The 22,695-nt window shown below is 32.6% G+C and overlaps 1 protein-coding gene across 1 annotated transcript; it reads right to left on the bottom strand.

The window, feature by feature from the left end:
- Positions 1-10,775: 10,775 nt before the first annotated feature.
- LOC110658851 (pollen-specific leucine-rich repeat extensin-like protein 3) lies at positions 10,776-13,386 on the bottom strand. Its single transcript, XM_021816614.2, has one exon. It carries the CDS (start codon positions 13,324-13,326, stop codon positions 11,017-11,019), a length of 2,310 nt encoding a protein of 769 aa, XP_021672306.2. The 5' UTR covers positions 13,327-13,386; the 3' UTR covers positions 10,776-11,016.
- Between the last annotated feature and the right edge of the window lie 9,309 nt (positions 13,387-22,695).

Below are 22,695 nucleotides of genomic sequence, written 5' to 3'. Positions count from 1 at the left end.
AAGGCACGTGAGTTTGTCTTGTCGGGAAATATCGAAACAATGAGTCATAATATGAATGCTCTTGCATGCCATAATACGGTTAAATCATCAGCATGATGTGGAATATCTCCAAACTCATCAGCTAGCCACGATAATTTTAGTGTATGTCCTCAGATCATTTCTGGGGGTGGTCTAGCTCCCAATAATGTCTCACAAACTTCTGGCCAGTTGGCTCGTGACATTCCAATTACAGCAGACCCATGTACTGGCAAACCGGAAATAATGCTGACATCCTGAAGAGTGATTGTGCACTCACCAATTGGCATCATAAATGTATGGGTTTCCGGTCACCATTGCTCTACAAAGGCACTGATGAGGTGCCAATTAAGAGAAAAAAAAACCCTAGTCTAGCAATACTAATAAATCCAGAATCGCGAAGATGAGGAACAATTCGGTCATCAATGTCAGTATGTAATATGTTCCCCTGCCTCCTACATGTAAGCACTTCATGCTCAACTATACCATTCCAAATCCCTTCAAAACGGTGTTGTGGCTGGAGTCGAAGAAGCTCTTGATCAATTGGACCAGGCACAATGTAATCTCTTCTTTCTTGTTGTGTAGTCATACCTATTTATTATTACAAAATATACATTTTCATTGGATCTTTTGATAGGTAAAACAACGCACATATGTTTCTTGTACATTAATTAATACACAAATGATAACAAAAACATATAATGAAGGAATTAAATTATATAAATAAACATAGTCAATGCATTACTTAAAAGTACAATATTGTTGAGTACATCATCAAAACATATAAATATACATGAACAAAACATATAAATATACATCAATAAAACATATAAATATTGTTTAGAATATTAGAACTAATTAGGTCACCCTGACTATTTGATTCACAGGACATGATCTAATTAGCTCATCATAAAGTTCTTTGTCCAATGTATAGTTGATTTTAGGTAACATGGGCTTCAACAGAGTATGTTTGTTACTATCACGAATTTTTATACCAGTTGACCGACACATTGTCCGCGTAGCGACCCAACTAGCATATTCTTTTGCGAATTCCTTAAGTAGCAGTAAATATGATGGGGTACGGTTAGCTTCTAATTTTTGCCATACACGGTCAAGTATACCGTTGTCGTGGATACAGCTAAAAGCTGACCTTAAAGCCAAATATTTAGGTTTATTTGTTAATAGCTCTCCTTCCCATATGATTTGTTGAATGAGCCCGTTGAACCTTATCATATGCTTAACAATGCAGAGCAGGTAATTCCTTGTAGTTGAGGGTGTTACTTCCATTGGTAGATTAATCAAATTCCTAATTAGACCATGTACCCTTGCTCTCTGTTATTGATTGATAATCCTTTTTGGAGTGTGCATTATATGAGCCATTATATTATCTATAACATAAACAAAAGGGAGCACAAATAAATAAATAAGAAAAACATGATAATGCAAACATTATATTAAATAATGAAATATATGGACCTATCATCACTATCATGAGGGTAAGCAATGTGGGAGATAATGTACTTGATAATAATACATGTTACATTTACACACATAAAATTAAAACATAAAAAGAAATACAGTCTGCAACAATTTATAATAATGATACATAGTAACATAATTAAGTTATGTTGTTCCTTCACATGTGACAACTTTTTTTTGTGTGTCCTTGTCTACAACATAGCGAACAATGATTTTTAGATGTATCTCCTCCTTTTCGATTTACACTCCAATCCATTTCATTCTTCTTCCTTGAAGAATTTGGTCGTCCTTTAGACCTTTTCTGGGTTGGGTCAAGTAGAAGAACTGGATAATTATTTGTTGGCCAATCATCAGGATGTCCAAGAGCATGAAACTGCCACTCATAGCACTTAAGTGTTCGCTCCAATGTGTAATAATTTGAAACGTATTGCTCATAATTAAATGACATTGCTCGGTATGCGGTAATCACATGAGAACATGGAATGCGTATTTCTTCAAACTTCTTGCATGTGCGTATCCTTTCATCAAGTTTGACCACATGCTTCATTTCAGATCGTCCCTTCCAAACTTCAAATTCACCACAATCGCGGTTAAAGATTTGGACATTATATGAGTTTGCTTCATTTAAATTGTCAAGTAATATTTTACGACATGCTGGTGTAAATTTGAAGCCCATTTGCAGTTGCTCATGGAGGGTCGTGCGGTGTGTGTCAAAATAATCAACACACTGAAAAAATATTTTTTCTACCATTTCAGTTATTGGTAAAGCACGGATCCCTTTGAGCATTCCATTAACAGACTCAACAGTATTGGTTGTCATAGAGCCATAACGTTTCCATCCATCATTAGAACGTGTCCATTTTTCCAAAGGTATCTTTCTAGCCCATTCAAACGTGTCAGGATGCTCATTCTTGATTGTGTTCATGGCCTCATAAAAAAAATTTTTTTCCATTTGTTGTGCTGTAAAAATAAAAAAGCCATGTTATTTTTTTTTATTATGTGAAATTTATATTTAAATTACAGTAACAATAACTAGTCAACTTAGAAAACTAACCTGCCTTTCAGAGAGTTTCTTTCATATTAGTATTCTTAAACTTTGTGTTGTAATTGCTGAGGATATGTCTTAAGCAGTATCGATGATGCCCATTGGGGGGCTGCCACCAATCTTGATTCATTGCCTTTTTTATGGCAATATGTCTATCTGATATAACACATATTCCTTTACGATCTGTCACAAACACCCTCAAACAAGACATAAACCAATCCCAATTCCTTGTATTTTCACTATCGACTATTGCCCACGCAATTGGAAAAATATGGTTATTACCATCAAGTGTTGTTGCACAAAATAAACATCCTTTGTACTTCCCATATAAAAAAGTTGAGTCTATGAATATAACCGGTCGACAGTTCTTGAATCCTTCTATTTTTTGTTTATATGCCCAAAACATTCTATCGAAAACCCGATAAGCAAGATCTAATCTATTATTAACAAAAAAAGGATCATCTTCAATGAAGAACATACTTTCAGGGTTCTGTTTGCACAAAGCAAGCATAAATTGTCGCAACCTTCCATAAGATTCCTCCCAATCACCAAAGATCTTAATAATTGCATCGTGCCTAGCCTTCCAGGTCTTTCGATAACTTGGCATATATCCAACCTTATCTTTGATTTCAGACTGTAACGCTCCTATCTTCACATTGGGTTGTTCACGTACAATAGCGAGAATGAAATCAGATATAAATTTGCTATCCAATTGCTTATGATCTTGTGACAGTGATGGATTAACACATGTATGTGGTCCGTTATATCGCGTAATTTTCCATCTATCACTTCCTTTCCCTCATAAGGCACGCAATCTCCACTTACAATTGCTCTTTATGTCTTTGCACCTGATGGCATATGTTCTACTCTTTGTCTCCTCATTACAAAACTCATGGTGCATATGTAAATGATATTCTTTGGCAGCTTTTTGGACATCCTCTCTAAATGAGAATATCAGTCCTAATTCAAACTCTTTTAATGGATCCCACATTGAACTACACTGTGGTGTTAACCATGGATCAACCGTTAACAATGAAAAATCTATTTCACTATAAGGCGGAGGAGAGACAAGCTGCATTATTGGGTTTGCAACATGAGTATTATAGTAAAAAGGCAAATCTACTACTAACTCATTATGATGACCACCATCCTCATTCATGTCCCAGTCATCACTATCAATCCATTCTTCATCAAACTCCGCATCATCCTCATCATCATCGGGACAATAATCACTGCTAGTGGATTCAAAATCATCCGTACACTAAAGTGCTTCAATGTAACAAGTACTTGATGGGCCCGCTTCATCAACAACATTTGCAGATGGTCGAAAAATGTCAATATATAATTCAATCGATGACATACCTCCAATTTCATCAATGAAATTAAACATAATATCCACATCGTCATCGTTTGCCAAACCCATGCAGTCCCATTTAAATGAGCCATTTTTTTCAATGGGTTGTCTGAATAAGATTTTCGATATAAATTCATGTCCACCTTTAAGATTAATTCCACGGACAATTTTCATTCCTAAAATACTAAAATCCATACGTTTATCAATAGTAATGACGGTTGATGAACCCCTATAATATTCATAGCCTTCATGATCCATAATGATTTCTCCATCCCAATATAAAGTAGCAAAAGTTGGAATTGACATTTCTGATAAAATAAAAATCGCAACAACTATCAGCATAAACGGTTTGGTTGATAATAGGTCGTTATGTTTTACTTAATAAAGAAATTATTTTCAACAACATTTTCCATTACTAATTTTTCTATTTTTTTAATTTTAATTAATGAAATAAATTAATATTTTATTTCTAATAATTACATTTTAATTAAATATGCAATGATTTCGACAAATGTTTATGTTACTATTGTTTTCATTTTTTAATCATATTTTAATAATATTAATTTTTTTTAATAATTACATTTTAATTGTTATATTGACTTTCGCCAATTTTTTTATCTTACTATTTTTTATTTCTTTAATATTATCTAAATAATATAATTTTATAATTTATTTTTATTAATTACATTTTAATTAAAATGCTACTTATTTTTGGCAATTTTTTATATTACTAATTTTTCATTTTTTAATAATATTTTAATAATATAAATTTATTAATTTTGCTATTTTTATTAATTTTTCATTTTTTATATTTATTAATTTAATTAATAAAATAAATTAATATTTTATTTTTAATAATTACATTTTAATTAAATACGCAATGATTTTCGTCAAATTTTTATGTTACTATTGTTTTCATTTTTTAATCATATTTTAATAATATTAATTCTTTTTAATTTTTTTTAATAATTACATTTTAATTGTTATATTGAGTTTCGTCAATTTTTTTTATCTTACTATTTTTTATTTCTTTAATATTATCTAAATAATATAATTTTATAATTTATTTTTATTAATTACATTTTAATTAAAATGCTACTTATTTTTGGCAAGTTTTTATATTACTAATTTTCATTTTTTAATAATATTTTAATAATATAAATTTATATTTTATTTTTATTACATCCTTTTCTATAATATATTATGAACTCAATTTTCTATTAATTTTTCCCTTTCTTCTATAGCTTTTACTAATTTTTAAAAACTTAAACTATTATTTTACTTTATACTAATATTCTCTATTCAACTTATTAAACTATTATATTTTGTGATACAAAAATTATATGACTTAATAAAAAATTTATTTTGTAACATAATTTACATTTAAAATTTTTATTTTCTCTTTCCTAACATTTTCTTAATACTACAAAATTATATTATTTTTTCTTTACCTTCTTTACTATTATACACTAAAAATATAATTTCTTGTAATATTTTCCCAATAACTTTTACTCATTTTAACAGTATTATGCTATTACTATATATATATATATATATATATATATATATATCAACTTGCTCACCAAAAGTTTCTCACAAACATACCAACATGCATGCATACAAAAAAAAAATATATTATTTTCCGAATAATAAATATATTAACACTCAAGCATTTTATATATTACATGTTAAAAATTGTCACAAAATTTTATTTCTTAAGTCATGCATACAAAAATATCAACTTGCTCACCAAAAGTTTCTCACAAATATACCAACATGCATAAAAAAAAAATTACATTATTTTCAGAATAATAAACATATTATCACTCAAGCATTTCATATATTGCATGTTAAAAATTATTAAACAATCAAAATACATACCTGAATACAATTTTTTTTCAAATTTCTTCTTTTTCTCTTTGTGATCTATCACTGCACCTATCTCCTCCTTCTTGCTCCACCCGGCTACAAGCTGCTCCACCAAAATGAGACAATGGCATAAATGAGGAATGAACGAGCGTTTTGAGGGCTGTAAGCTGCTTCTTGGAAAAAATTTTGATCGCGTAAGAGACGGATGCCGTAAATGAGAGCGCAAGGGGAGATAAAGGGAGTGGGATGAACTCTGGACGCAAATAAAAATAGCGTCCCGCTTGTCTTCCCCAACGGCTCACTAGAGATGGGACTTCGGACGAGACTGGAGATTCGCCACGAAATGTACACAAGACGCTAATTATATTAGCGTCCCGAGCTCCTGCCAATTGACGCGATTGCACAATCAAACAAACAGGATGCTAATAAAACTAGTGTCCGGCGCCCTGCTTTTTAATGGGACGTAATATTCCATCTGCAGCCTGCAGCACCTGCACGGGTGGCGTGCAGCCGCATCAGGATGCTAATTATAATAGCGTCCCGAGTTAGGATGCTATTTTGAATAGCGTCCCAGTTGCTGACCAGTTACCACCACCCCCTCTTCGTAATTAATCACGTTGTTAGCCAATTTCAGTATTTTTTCTTTCCAAATTACCCTTGTACGGTCATTCACCCGCTATCTAGCTTGTTTTGCCTGCCATGCGCCTCCTCATGTAGAGAGTTTGTCTCTTCTGAAACAAGAGGAGTGGACCTTACCCTTGAACAGCCAGGTATATCATTGTTGTTAGCCATCTCATCATTTAATGGGAAGAAGAGCCTTCTTCCACTTCCTTGCTTGAGCTTGTCGACGGTGTCCATGGAGTTTGGGGAATTTTTGTTGGCTGCTTAAAATGATCATTACAGGTTCTTCAATTATTAGTACCTTTTACCGTAGGCTATCAATGTCTACATCAATGGATTTGTTAATGTGGATTGTAGAGTCAGCAAGAATCAATAACCTAGCTAAATCCAATCTTTTTTCAGTTTCTGTAAAATCATCCATAGATACATATTGTCCACAAAGACTCCTAATCCATTTGACCATTCCTGGAGAGGGACACTGTTTAATCTTAACCACGAAAGCCATTTGGTAGGGGTGAGAGAAGTCTCCCATGGCCTAATGTCTGTAAGCCATGGATGTAGCCATGAGCCTTCCGTCAAAAAAACCGTCCATAATTTCTTTATTATCAAAGGTTAACAACACTATATCACCTCCCAGGAGCTTGATGTCAACAGAGAAATTCCCTTGAGCTATTAGATAATCTTGTAGGTTGACAATGGAGTGGATATTGATGAATCTGGCCATTGTTTAGCGGCTTAGCCAGAGTGAATTGGATTCTATGACCTCTGCTGGGACTGAGTAATAGGTTCGAATTGGTTGCTCATGGTGTATTTTAGGAAGAGGCATACCTAGGCAAATGTCGAAACCCGACGGGGTGGATCTATTTGACTTTGAGTTTTCTCTTGGTACTTTCTCAATGTTGGAGAGGTGTTTTTTTTGGTCTATATTCCCACTTATTTTGTGTTTTTTTGTTGCCCTGTGTTCTCCTCTGTAAACTCTGTTTTTGCTTACCCTTCCTATCCTTCGATGCATGTTGCCTAGCGAATCTGGATTGAAAAGCTCGAATTTTATAACTTCCAAGCCAACAGTTATTCAACCCAAGGAAAAGAGCACATAAACGATGCATAGAAGTTTCCGCACATAGCCGAATCTCCTTCCCCTCGTTAGCTTTCGAGGGATACAAAGATCTGCTACTTCACCATATTAGAAAAGATTTTCCTAAGTGATTCAACTTCCCATCCGAAGGGGAAATTTTCAAGGTAGATGGTGTGGAGATTTTGGCTTGGATGTTGATTGTGAGTGGCGTTAGTTTGCTGCTTAATAGTATTTGGGCTTGAAGATCGACCAGTGGGAAGGGGAAGGAAGGAGGAGAAGGGAGCCATTTTCAATCACTTATACCAGAATTAGTCTTCACCTCTCGCTTGTCCTCCTCTCGTTGCCCACTGGGTATTATAGCTTGTATATAACTAATTCAACTAATGAATTTTTTATCATTTTTTCTGTTATTATTATTCACAAATTATAAATAGGGTGTTACATAGATCTTTTAAGTGATAACATCCATCTAAACAATTTTCATTTCTCATTTGCTAATTATGTTCAATTTTCCTAATAAAGACTATTTTTGTCATTAGAGTGTAAAACTCGTTTGTTACACTAATCCGTAACACTATCATAGTTAATATTTTGAGACGAAAGATTCTGATTACCTTAGTCATTTTATGAAGTTTGATGTTTATTCTACTTCTAATAAATTCTGTTTTTTAAGCTAAAGTATGCATTGATTTGCCTTCACATGTTGGCTTCACCGCCAACAATAACGATGCTCTTTGAGAGCCCAACATGAACCTCTGTTGATGGCATGCCTCTTGATAATCCTACTCTGTCGCCAAAATAGTTGGTAGTCTAGTGTATTTTATAGTGACTCTGATAATATTGCGTATCTTGTTCACTTGGTAAGCTAGTCTATGGCTGCACCTCGAACTATTCATTTTGGAGTGGTTCTACATATTATTTAGTATTTTATAGGTACCTTATTTCATGGTTTACAATTTTCCACTCATTCCCCATTCATCGTTGCTAGTTGTTCTGATGTTGAATGGGCTAGTGATTCTACCGATCACCATTCCACCACTCACTATTGTTTCTTTTTGGATACTTCTCTTATTTCATGGTGTATCAAAAAGTAAACTGTCACTGAAGCACAAAAGTTGAATATTGTACTCTTAACTGATGCTATTCATAGTTATTACAATTTGGCGGTTACTATCAGATATGGAAATGAGTCTTCAACCACATTTCCACAGTGATGTTTTTCATGAGCATTACTAAGCACAATGAAATTGATTCTCTAAACTTTAATTTTAGTATTATTAAAACTTCTATGACTTGCCATCACTGTTTTATGGGTTAACTTATAGTTAAATTTCAATCTTTGTCCATCAATTTAAATGGGTGTATCACAATTGTCCCTCAACTTCAAACTACATCATAAAAGTTTCTAAATTTTTTAATTTAATATATTTTCCTTAAAATTTTTATGAAAGTATTCATAATAAATAATAAATTATAATTATATAATTTTTCACTAAAAAAATATTAGCGATGAATTTCTAACGGACTAAATCCGTTGTCAATACCTTCTTCAGCAATTTTTTACAATTTAATTTTTGTCGCTGTTATATTTACTGTCGCTAAATCTCAAGGACCATTAGCTGAAACATCATTGCTAAATCTCAATAATTAATCCATAAGCAATCTGTCAACATTTAAAAAAAGAAATCCTTCGCAGATTGAGATTGTCTATCTCTAATTTAATTTATTTATTTTTTAAATTTCTTCTATTATTATAATCAATTTATTCAGATAATTTGTAAAAAAGTACAACAAACTAAATATAATGTTCTTAATCAACATAATTAAATTGTATATATTAATAAATTAATATAATCCATATAAAGGACAGAAAAAATTACTATAATTTCATACATAATAATGTCTCTAAATTCAAACATAAATAACATAATCAATGATCTGAATCTTCTTCTTAGAGATGTGGAGTCTAAAGTGAATGGCTATGAAGCTATTGCAAACTGATTCCCAAATGTGGACGTAAACTCCTTCACACCTCCTTTAGAATCTCAACTGGTATCATTGGTTAAGAAGATGAGCCAGGATGAGCTAATGTATAGAAATCTTGACAGCAGCAAAGATAAATATAAATGTTCATAATAATTAATCTTAAGACAGTGCATAGTATTGGTTTTAATTGATAATATGAAACTAAAAATTAAAGATGTTTATAATAATTAGTGTTAAGAAATTTCTTTCAAATTTTTATAGTTAGTTTAATATTTAAAATTTTTATTTTTTTGGAATAAAAATTATACTTTTAGAAATAGTATAATATTTTTATAAAATTAAAATTAATTAATTAATTAATATTATTAAAAATTTTATAATTATTATTATTTCTTAAAGAAAGATTAATAATATTATTTTTATTTGTATTACCTTTTAGTTTGATTTTACGTTTGTATAGGGGAAATGTTTCTTAATTTATTTGATTTTATTTTAATGTAAGAAAATAATTTATCAAATATCAAATTATTATTTAGCACATTGTGTGTTAAAAATTATTTATATTTTAAATTCAAATTTAGAGATTTTGTGATATAAATTAAAATTGTGAGACATATGCAATGGTAAGTGAAGTATAGAATGAATTAAGTGGCAAATTAGTAAAAACAAGTTATAAAAATTTTAATAATACATAAATTAAAGTTAAAGGACTTTTGTGATACAACTTAAAGTTAAGAGATACAACTCATATAACTACTAAAGTTGAGTAAGGATAGGTAAAATTAACCCCATTTTATATGTAAACATCTTTCATAAATCACTATTGATCTAGTATCATTTTTTTTATTTTTTATTGATCAAATGACCGATACCTTTACCAAAGCTCAGCCTCATGACCATTTATGGGACATAATTCGTAAATTTAAGTGGGCATACACTATAATACCTTTAGTTTGAAGGGTCGTTAGTGTGATTAGTGTAATTTTACATAATTAATTGGGGAAGTAACCATAGAATAATTGTATTGCTAAAAAAATTATAGAAAAATTTTAGAGATTCGTTAGAACATAATTAAAGGGACTATAATATGTATTTTCCCTCTTGTATCTTGCAATTTGATGTTCGAATAGAAGTTCTTCCCTTATATTTTATACACCTTCAAAAATATAATTTTCCTACTCATTATAGGCAAAGAGTGGTGCAAATGTTTCTACAAATGAAGGACTAGCTAAAACTATATATTTCACGTATTAAAGCCTTGAAAATGCATTTGAAGTTCTTGTTATTTGCATTAAAATAAAATCAGATTAGGGAATCTCCAGTGAAATCGATGCAAGAAAAAGTTGCTATTGTTATTGGAATTCCATACTGATATTGTAATACAGATGGGAAAGAAAATGAAAAGGGAAATCGTATACAATGTCTACTCAAATAATAGACATGAACTTCTTTTCCATAAACAACAGTGGCCACTGTTAAGAGTTGCATTTCCTGGTCAGGAAGTTCAACTGATCAGCGTTTTGTTTGTGTACATATAGCTTTTCAGAACTACAAAAATTAAGGATATATCAATTAGTAGCCTGGGAACATTGGTGGAGGTGGGGACGAATATTGGAAGCCAATGTGTGGTGGTAGAACAATGTCGTCTACCAGTGGTGGAGGTTGTACAGTAGGAGGAGGAGGAGATGCAGTTGGTGATGGTGGTGGTGAGCTAACAGGTGGTGGGGGTGAATAGACAGGTGGTGGTGGTGAACTAACATGTGGAGGGGGCGAATGCACTGGTGGTGGCAGTGAGCTAACAGGTGGAGGTGGAGAGGGGACTGGTGGTGGTGGGGATGGTGGTGGAGGTGAGTGGACTGGTGGAGGTGGGGAATGAACTGGCTGTGGAGGTGAGTGGACTGGTGGAGGTGGGGAATGAACTGGCGGTGGAGGTGAGTGGACTGGTGGAGGTGGGGAATGAACTGGCAGTGGTGGAGACGGTGGTGGAGGTGATTGGACTGGTGGAGGTGGGGAGTGCACCGGTGGTGGAGGTGAGTAGACTGGTGGTGGTGGAGATTGAATAGGTGGCGGTGGTGAGTGGACTGGTGGAGGTGGGGACTGCATCGGAGGTGATGGGGGAGGAGAATGGACTGGTGGAGGGGGTGAAAGCACCGGTGGCGGTGGAGACTGTACTGGAGTTGGTGGAGGAGGTGATTGAACTGGAGGTGCAGGAGATGAAAATGACGGTGGAGATGAGACGGGAGTTATTTCAGGACTAGGACTTGGGTTATCTGCTGGTGGAGATTCTGGTTGTAGGGATGTGGTAGGTGATGTAGGTTCTGGCTTTGAGGATGGTGTTGGTGATGTTGGTTCAGGTTGCAGTGGTGATTTTGGTGGGTTAGATTTCGATGGTTTGGGTGTCTCGGGTTCTGTTGGAGGTTTTTTAAATCCATGATTTGCTGGATAATGCGGGTCATGTGGTGGCAGTGACACTTCAGGTGTTGGCGATGGTGGTGTAGTAGCGGATTGAGGAGAAGATGGTTTTGGTGTTGATGTTGGTGGTGTTGGTGTTGGAATGGTTTGAGAAGGTGGGGTTGGCGTGGGTGAAGGTTTTGAAGGACTGCTGGGGGGAGACTGTGACTTTGGCACTGAAGGTGTTGATGGCTTAGGAGACAGTGGCTTGGGATGAGGGGTTGAAGAGCCACCTCCTCCTCCACCACACTTGTCCTTGCTGCAATCCACAGGCCTGCTCACCACTGGAAGACATGTCCTTGAGGACTTCTGATTTGGCCTGTCAGCCAAGCAATTACTAGTGTCATCCACCACAATGTCCTTCGTTGATAAGCAAGCTTGAGCCTCTCCCTTGAAGTAATTAAATGAGAATGTGAGATTTTTCAAACTTGGCAACTTGCAAATGTTCTCAGGCATAAACCCAGTTAGCTTGTTGTTTCCAAGGTCTAATTCCTCAACCTTTTTCAGGTCTGCGAATGTAGACGGCAAGTTCCCTACGAATTGATTGAAGCTTACATCAAACACTGTTGCTTTGGAAAGCTTCCCAATCTCCGGCGGGAAGCAACCGCCAAGGTTATTGCCTTCAAAAATGATCTCATTCAAATTGGCCATATTGCCTATACTGTGAGGAATGCAGCCTGTGAAATTGTTGTAAGCCAACACGAAAACAGAAACTGTAGAATTGCCTATAGTTTCAGGAATGGTGCATCCTAATCTGTTGTTGTTCACGAACAATGCATCAAGATCCTTCACAAAAACTTCATCAGGCAAACAGCCTTCGAAATCGTTGAATCTGATGTCAAGATACTTAAGATCTGGCCAATTCAAGACAACCTTAGGGAAAGAACCAACAAACCGATTGTTGCTAATATCAAACTCATGCATAAGTGTGAGTTTGGAGAAGCTTTCAGGGACAACTCCACAAAACCTATTGGAGTTAATATGAAACAATGCAAGATCTGTCATAAGCCCCAATTCAGGTGGAAGGTAGCCAGCAATGTCAGCTTGGTTAAGATCAACACCAGCAACAACACTCAATTTTGGGTCATTAAGAGCAGGTGCACAGAACACACCAGTGTAATTACAAACATTTGCACCAACCCAATTGTTGGTAGTGTTAAATGGATCAGAATATATAGCCTTTTTCCAAGCCTGGAGGGCAATGTAAGCTCTTTTTAACCTTTGGTTTGCAAAGGTTACTTTAACATCAACCTCATACTCGAACTCACTGGGAAGCTCTTCGTTCTCACGGAGTGCCAGGAGCTGGCGATGAGCGATGAAAGATGCTTCAGCATCGGTCAAGGCAAGCGAGAAAGATGAGCAGAACGAGATGATGAAGAAGATGGTGAATAAGAGAAAGCAGCCCAAGGCTGTAGTGACATGATTAGCCATTTTGACTCACCTTGGAATACCCAAGGCTGCTTATAGAAGACAATGACAAAGGGTGATGGTTATATTGGGAAGTGAAGGAATGGGATTTTCTATAGCCATTAAGAGGCCATAGAAACAGGTCACTAGTTTTAGGCACCGAAAAAATTTGTGGAAATTTTTCATACACCACAGAATTTGGCTATCCTTTCTAATTTTAGAGGCAAACATTTGCTTGCATTACGATCTTTCTTTAAATAACTTGTGTTTAATTTTGGAGGGTGACTAGCTACACCTCCTCTCTCTTCATCTATTGTCTTTTTATAGAAAGATCTAATTTTAGAGTCTTGCTTTCAATGTTTTAATGTCCTAACATGAATGGGTAAAATTCAAACCCAAATGGATGGATAGAATGTAATTATAGATTAATTAAATAATATTTTTTTATTATTTAATAAATACCTTCTTTAGGTGATTATATTGTAATGATTTAAGAGTAAAATGCAAAGTTCTTGGACTTCAGGTTGCTCACATATCATTTGGTGGAAGGATTTCATTTCCTTTGCCCACATATATCAGGATTCAAGCATGCACAAACAGTAAATACCATTTTTATATAAGTTCAAATTATGTTCACAATTAAATAAATTTTAATTACTTGAGAAAGAAAATAGATGAATTGGCTCCAATCTTGTTACTGGAATTGCACTTCTTTTATGGATAAAAGAAACAACGTAGAAGGTGGCCTTGTACTGCCTCTTTTACTCACAAATATGCTTAATTCGTAAATTCTTGCTGCCCATAAAATGGCGTACTTCTCTTCATTTTAGCCGTGTGTGCATTATGGCCATCAGTTGGCCTTTTATTTTCTCCTTGAATAACCACCAGAACGTATAACACAACAATTTTTTTCCATGGGAAATTCTTGCACCTAGTTCATCATGGATTCAAGACATAAGATAAATGAGGAGACCTATTTATTAAGATATAAGATATAAAATATATGAGTCTTACATATTTATCTTAGATCATAGTGGACTAGATTTAAACAAGAAAAATCCTTCTATATGTGGTCTCCTCTTGTAAAGCAAAGACACTTTTGTTTAAAAAAAAAAAATAACAGTCATGGACTTATGGACTTATTCTTAAAATATACTAAAATTTTAAATTGTTTTTCAAAATAAATTAAGTTTTAAACTATTTTTGTAATCGTTCATGACAAGATAATAAGTAGACTAGTGAGCTGTAGAATAGGGAGAAAAAGCTATTTTAAAATACAAGGTTTATATAATTTTAAAGAATAAATTTTAATAGTTATCCATAAACTTGTTAAAGGTTATAATAGAACTGTAACACCTCTCACCCATCTATAGAGTAGTCGAGTAAGGTCTGCTACATTTGGTACCGGAGCATCATATCTTTTTTTGTCGTGTACAATATTAATTTAATGTCCATTTAATTATATTATTTCACGTGTAGAAAATTTTTTTTTATCTCATTTCATTTTTATGGAGACCCAGACAGTGTCTCCTCAGTATCTGAGTCTACTCTGTTTTATTAGTATATGGCGGGTTCTATTTTTACCTGTTAAAAAAATTTATATCAATTTCATATGTCCATACATCACATCATTGCTCATATAAATTTTCAAGAAAATACATTTCATTTCATTCTTATAAAATTTACATATAATAATGTGCAAATTATATACAATCCAAAAATTTAATTACATGTCCCAAAACAATTTATAATATTTACTTATGTACAATAATCAAAATGCAACATCTAACATATATATATACATTAGCCCTACCAAAATGACTGATGAGGTGACCGACACTCTAGTAGATCTGATTACTCTCCATCTGCGCTCTACTGCTACTGCTATTGCTATGATGGTCTCCTGTACCTACGCGAGGAAAGAATCCATCGCGCTAAGTATTTTTGCTTAATGGTGCAATAATTGAAAAAAAATAACTAATAATTGAAATAATTATTCCATATAAAATTTAGCCAAATTTTTTAAGTAATTACATATTTATGAAACTTTGGGAGCAAACAATTTATCGGGATTTTTTTATTCATATATTACATATTCAATCTTATTATACCCATATTAGTAGGATAAATTTTAACAACTGTCCCTGAACTTATATAGTTATAATAATATAGTCCTTTAACTTTAAAATGTAACATAAAACCCCCTAAACTTTCAAATTTTGCACAGTAAAATCCCTCTGACTTTCAATTATTGATTTTTCAATTAAAAACTGATGTGAATAGCTCCTGCATGGCACTTAGTCAACATTTCTCTCTCCTCTCTTATGCAAAATGTAAAATTATTCTCTTTATAGATGAAAAATTATTCTGTCTATAGAGAGAAAAATGACTCAATTTACACATGGCTTGAGAGAGAAAAAAAAAAATACTGACTAAGCTCCATGCTGAAACTGTCCAGGTCAGCGTCTAACTGAAAAACTATTAATTGAAGATTAGAGGGATTTTACTGTACAAAATTTAAAAGTTAATGGGGCTTTATGTTACATTTTTAAAATGAGGGACTGTAATGTTACAACTAGATAAGTTCAGAGACAGTTGTCAAAATTTATCCCATATTATTACTCTTTTCATGTATTGATTTAAATTTAAAGTGTATTACACATATCTGTGTCCAAGTAACCTATGACAGACTATAAAGACTAAATACACGAGAGTATACTAGTTAGACATCCGTATGTCTATCAAGTATACCATGGTCATGTCAGGCACTATGCCAGCGGGCAGGCATAAAGCCAATAATGATAATAGGCACTGTGGCCAATGGGCAGGCATAAAGCCAGTAGAACAATAATCTCAGACATATATTATCTGTCAATGATCATTCATGTGGGCATTACTGCAATCTGTAGTCCCTAATTGGTATAATCGATCCATGTTATATAAATAAGTCTAGGTGTACTTTGGGCAAAATAGAATTATTAAGTATTTATAATTTCATAGTATGTACTAATTGTGTTTCCATAGCATTTTCATGCCACTACATGCCTATTCATGTTATTCTTATGTTTAACAAATTATTTTAGTTCATTCCATGTCATATGTCAAGTCATTTTATGAACCTTTCTCAAGGTTCAGATTTGATGTCCTAAATTCATCTAGCAAATTGGTTAAGATTGGGCCACTTTTTTTGCCACACTTACTTCATGGAAGTTGTTTTAATATGCCTTGTCTTTATTTTCCTTTTTGAATCATGTCATTCGGAGTTTTAGAACTCAAGTTATGGTCAAATAACCACAACTGGTTCATGGTCTCTTTCTGGGTCTAGATTCAGGTAGATTCTGAAGTCCATTTTTGTCTAATTAATTGGACATGTTATAGCCACTTTTAGGCCTAATATTCTTCATAGAAATTGTTACCCTATGTCTCATGATCACTCAAAATTTTGAACTACAATTTTTCAAGTTTCGTAGAATTAGTTATAGCCAATGAACTGGCCTAGATTTAGGTAACTTATGTCTACAGGATTCTAGGTTCAGGTCGGTGGTTTTGACTCCTATTTTAGGGTTCTTACACTCTAAATTTGAGGCAAGTTTCTAAATCAAAGTTGGAGCCTTGTCTCATAGGTTTCTAAAACAGTTTGGCACATCTCAATTGGAGTTTCCTAGTAGGAGATATGACTAAAAGACTGTTCTGGGATCAAGTGGTCACTTAGGCAATTTCCAGAATTTGCATACTAATTTGACCTAGCCAATTGACCTAGTTCTCTTGATTTCTGGGTTTTGGTCAAAATACCAATATTGTAGATTGTGGAAATTTTGCCATTGATTTCATTACATTTGGATTTTTGTAGACCAAATTATGGCCTTTTTGCTAAACCTGGTCGGGTAGCCTATGTTCAGAAATTTCTGGGCAATATAGTTCTGCACAATTTTGTGACCCAAATTGGGCCAGTAATTTGGTTTAGTTAGAGGCATTTCTGGGCTTTTGTGTTCTTCATGAAGTTGTATGCCTATGTCTAAGCTTTCCAATGGTATAAAATTTAGGTCATTTAGACCTGTCTAGAGGGAGTTATGGCCAAATGAATGTGTACTGTTCATTTGGTCATTTTTCTCGGTTCATTGTATGGTCAGCCGGATTGGAATAGTAATTTGATCAAGTTTTGGATAGAATTTGGGCATGATTTCTTCATAAAAAATGGAGTGTTTTGAGTCTGGTTTCACCTCCAATTGGCCTCATACCAATTGAAGCTACACAATTTTAGTTATAAGTAAAAAACCAAACTAGACTCATTGAGTCCCACAACCTGTACAAGAAAGCACTCCCAATTTTCAATTTCCTCCAACTCCAAAACTACACATAGCATTCATGGCACTTCTACAAGCAACAATTCATCTCAATTAGATTAATTTCAAGCATAAGACAAAATCCCCAATTCATGATCACAAACCCTAATTTCAAAGTTTCAATCTCCTGCATTCATCCATGCAAATCAATTTCTACTACTTTAAACTTCATTAATCAACTTCACTAACCCAAATCAAACCATCAAGACCATGATTCCATTCACTTCCTAGGGCTGCCGAAATTCAAGTTTCCATATACTCAAGGTTTTCTTTTGATTTCATGAATTTTACACTTAGTTTTGCATGCTTATACTAGTTAAAGAAGAAAAGAAATTTATTTAGTGCACTAACCTTGCTTGTGTCCAATTCCAAGCTCTTAAAACTTCAAATTTCTACTTCTTTTTGCTACTGGTAAACTCTCTAAGGTGTGGGGATAAATTTTAATAAAGATGGTTTAGGGTTTTATGGGAAGAAAAGTGGAGAATCAAGCTTGGGAGGAAGGAAAAATGAAAGAGATTTTGGTTGAGAGGTTCGGCTATGGAAGCAAGAGGAAGAAGAAGATGATTTCAAATTAATTTTTGTCTTCTTTTAACTCTTCTTATCCCTTAATAACCATTTGTAAATTTCCCATTGGCAAAATAATTTAAATGATGTCATTATGACATCATGCCCATGCAATAATATATTTCTTTTTCTTTTCCTTTCCTTTTCCCAATTTCCATATCATAATTCATGATTTAATTTATTTTATGTGTTTTAATCTCTCTTATTTTAATTGACATTTAGGTCAAAATTCAACTCTGGAGTTGAAATGATTAAAATACCCTTCGTTATGCTCATCGGGTTATTTTTTGTCTGTACCAATAAATAATTTTTTTTAAATTTTCTTTGACATTTTTGATATCATTTAATCTTCATAAATCCTCTAATTTACCAAATATTTATGTCACAAGATTCCTTGGGGGTTTGGGGTAGCAACTGTTTTCACAGTTGCTTCCTAGTACGGTCACCCATTGCCGTGACTTCGGCTCGTTTAACCGAGTTGTACTTCGCTTTCTTTACTTTTCTTTAATTTTACTAAGTCTTTATTTAGTCAATTTATGTTTCCTCATTCTAGTTTGAGTGTAGTTCCAGACATTCTGACTATCCGAATAGACGTTAGTCATCGAAATAGTAGAATGTATGGACTACCTAAAGTGAGGGCGTTACAAGAACTGTTTTTGAATTTTAAAATATAATGTAAAACTCCTTGAATTTTAAAATTTTGCTTAGTAAAATCCTTTATTCTCATAGCCATGCGTACAATAAAAAATGGCGATGACGTGGACAATTTTCTCTCTTCTATGTGACATTAGCAAAACCGGCTATAATTTTCTTCACAGATCAATCATATGAAAGAATCTCAGCCGTATGAGATAATAAATATAGCAATTTATTAGAGGGATTTTAAACAACAAAAATTATCTACGTTATCGCCACTCGAACTTGTCTATATTATTGCCATTTTGGATTGTCCATATAAATTAGTGTGTTACTTATAAACCAACTTTAAAGGTTAAAAGGATTTTATTGTATAAAATTTTAAAGTTTAAGGAATTTTACATTACATTTTTAAGTTTAGAGGCATTTGTATCACAACCTTTGAAGTTCATGGACAACTCTTAAAATTTATTCTAATTTTAAAATAAGGGATTACAATCTATCCCAAATTTGAACATATATATCTATAAAATAAAATAAGGTTAAATGTACAAATTCACCTTATACACCTTTCATGCAGCAAGTAATGTAACCTATAGGATACCACAATAGTCGAAGGAGGATTCTTAATATGGTACACCTTAGATGGTCATATCTGTATCTGTTGGAAGTATATAAGTGTAGAATTTCCACATTGAAAAAGAGATGGGATAAGTGAGAGATATATAAGTGGGAAGAATGCATAAACACATTGCTTTAAGGTTTTAGGTTGGATGTGGTGTCAAGCCTATTAATGTGTTCTTTCACAAGATCCATTAAGAAAAGAATCTCCTTAGGCCCTTTGGACTCCCTAGATTTTTAACAAGTGGTATCAGAGCTGATGGTTTGGCAAGGGACGAGTATGGAAATGACATTTAGTGATTCCCGTGGTGCTCTGAAATGTGGATGGAAGAGTCAGGAGACCCGAGTAGGCCCAATGGAGTAAGAAGACACTCTTCTGGAGAAGAGCAGATCAATGGAATGGGGACTCTCAGTACACTTGATGGTGGAACACGTGATGGCTCCAGTGTGGCTCTTAAAGGTGCATGCTTGAGTGGCTTTAGTAGAGTAATTGGGGCTTTTGGTGACACCGTAATACTCAAATTAAAAAAAAAAAAGGCTTTCGTTTGAGGGGAGACCAGGCCCGGTGAACCCAATGCAGAAGAAATTCATATTTGAGGTGAAGATTATTGGGAATATACAATTATGGAATTTCCACATCGGAAAAAAGATGGAATCAGTAAGAGACATATAAATAAAAAGGACGCATAGACTCATTGCCTTAAGGTTTTGGGAGGCACTTTGGGCTCCCCAGTTCACTAACACTATAGTTTTAACTTTGATTTTGAAGAGCCAACTATTAATGGAATGCTTAGAATATCTAGTTTTTAATGCAACTAATTTTACTACAAAATTTCACCTATTACTTCAAATGTGGCCAAAATAAGAGAGGTGGTCAATTATATTTACAGATAGCTAATATAGTACTCATAGATAGCTAATAAGATACTTAAAGTACCCTACCTAAGGTACCATTTCGGCTAACATATTATTAAAAGAGTTTTGTAAGGCCTAGTCCACCCCCTTAAAGCCTCCTGAAAGCTTGACTCATCATTTAGGACCTTCATCTTTGAACACACACACCTATATTATTATATTATTGTTTTAAGCACTTATTTATTCCGTTTCTTTGTTTTTGGTGTTCCTTTTTTCCTCCTTCCAAGTCATTTTTGCTTGCCATCACCATAAAATAATTACCATATAAAAATTAAATACTTATAATTGACTAGGTAGTATTGTTCAATCTTAAAAAGGAAATAATAATTTATCAGAAAGCTAAAATCAGCATAAACATGTATAATTATGGATCACAATGGATTGGATATTTTTAAGATATTCAGTCGGGTAAAACACTATTAGGATAGGTTTATAGGAGTGTAAATGAACCGAGTTGCGCCAAGATTTGAAGTGCTCTAGCTTGGTTCATCAAAATTCTTTTAAGTTCGAGCTCAAATCATATAGAGTTCAAGTCGAATATCAATAAGCTCAAACTTATTTTATTTAGAAAACAAGCTTTAAATGAGTAGAGCCAAACCAAACTTTTATTGAATTGAATCTCGAGCAGCTTACAAGTAGTTTGACTCATTTATAGAGTAAGTTTCATGTTTCGATTTATAAAATTTAAATATATAGTTTTGATTAACTCTCATATAAAATATAACTTAATTTTATAGAAAAATTAAATTTAAATTACTATTAATAACTATATTTAATAAAATACATTTTATATATTAATTATGTCATAGTTTTAAACAATATATTATTTTTAGAACATTCATAAATAAAATAATAAATATTTATAGTATAATAAAATAAAATAAGTAATATAAATGTTTTTACTAATAAGTCTGTTTACGAGCCTATTTAATGAGCATTCTCATAAGCTAGCTTGTAAGCTTATAAATGAGTTCGTTCATGAGTTTTAATAAGCTGAATACTGCGAAACTCAAGTTTGGCATTGTTGATTAAACAAACCTAAAAAAAAAAGTTTGAACTTGGCTTAGTTTCTAATAAAACCAAACCAAGCCGAGTCTCAAGCAGCTCTCAAATAGTTTGATTCGCTTACCCCCTTAGGATTGCATAGCACATAATCAAGTTTGAAATGAGTTTAAATTCAGAAAATAACTGGTTGTTTGGCTTGCATGTTACGCAGCTTATTTATTTTTTATTTGAAAAATATAATTTAATATTTATTTTTTTGAAATTTTATATTTCAAAAACATACTATAAAATTTTGTTAATAATAAAATTCTTAATTAATTATGTTAAATACAATTTAAATTTAATAAATTTTTGAATAATTATATACCAAATAAAATCAAATTTAAATTTTATTTTTAAATAATTATTAATTATTTTCCTCTAAATTTTCCTTCATAAGAATGTAACAATGCAATAATTTTATGGTATAATTGTATTTAAAAACAGATTACATATTATTACAAAGAATTTGTCCATAATAGTAAATATAATAATAAATATGCTAAAAATAAAATCTTAAATATTATGCTAATAATAATAATAATAATAATAATAATAATAAATTAAAAGTCAAAATAAATTTGTAATTTGTGAATTTCATTTTTTTTCTTCTCAGATTATTTTTTATTGATGTCTTTAGTTTATCCTTCTAAAATCGAATCTTTTATACTTCTTAGCAATTGGAAAACATTCATTTAACTATATAAAATCATAGAAAAATTATATAGGTAATGACATAATTTTTTGTTTTGGTAATTTGATATCTAAACTCTATTTTTTTTTACAAAAATATTTATTTTTTAAAGTATAGTCTATAATTATTTAAAAAAACACAAAGAATTTGAAAAACAATTAATCATTATGAACATAAATATAATGGATTTGAAAAACAAAACATAACAAATAATTAAAAAATAACTGTGCAAATTTTAAAAAATAAAGAACAATTAAATTGCCGATATAAGTAAGTGAAAAGGAAAGACATTTTAATAAGCTCTATACATACTCAATATTCAATAGAAATGAAAAATGTGGATTTTTACCATACAGGTATACTGTACAAATAAAAATACTAAAATAGGGTAACATTTAACTAAATTACAGAAAAGGGGTGATTGGAAGTGAATTTGTAAAAAAACGCTAATCAAAATAATGTCAAGACAATATATGTATAAAAAAACACAAAGAAGCTCTAATATTAATAGCATCCGACATCAAAACACTAATATTAATAGCGTGCAGCAACAAAATAGAAATAGGCACAGAATTT

Source organism: Hevea brasiliensis, chromosome 1, assembly GCF_030052815.1.
Source record: "Hevea brasiliensis isolate MT/VB/25A 57/8 chromosome 1, ASM3005281v1, whole genome shotgun sequence".
NCBI classification, from domain to species: domain Eukaryota; kingdom Viridiplantae; phylum Streptophyta; class Magnoliopsida; order Malpighiales; family Euphorbiaceae; genus Hevea; species Hevea brasiliensis.
Note: the sequence above shows the minus strand (reverse complement) of the source record. Positions and strands in the feature narration are given on the sequence as shown.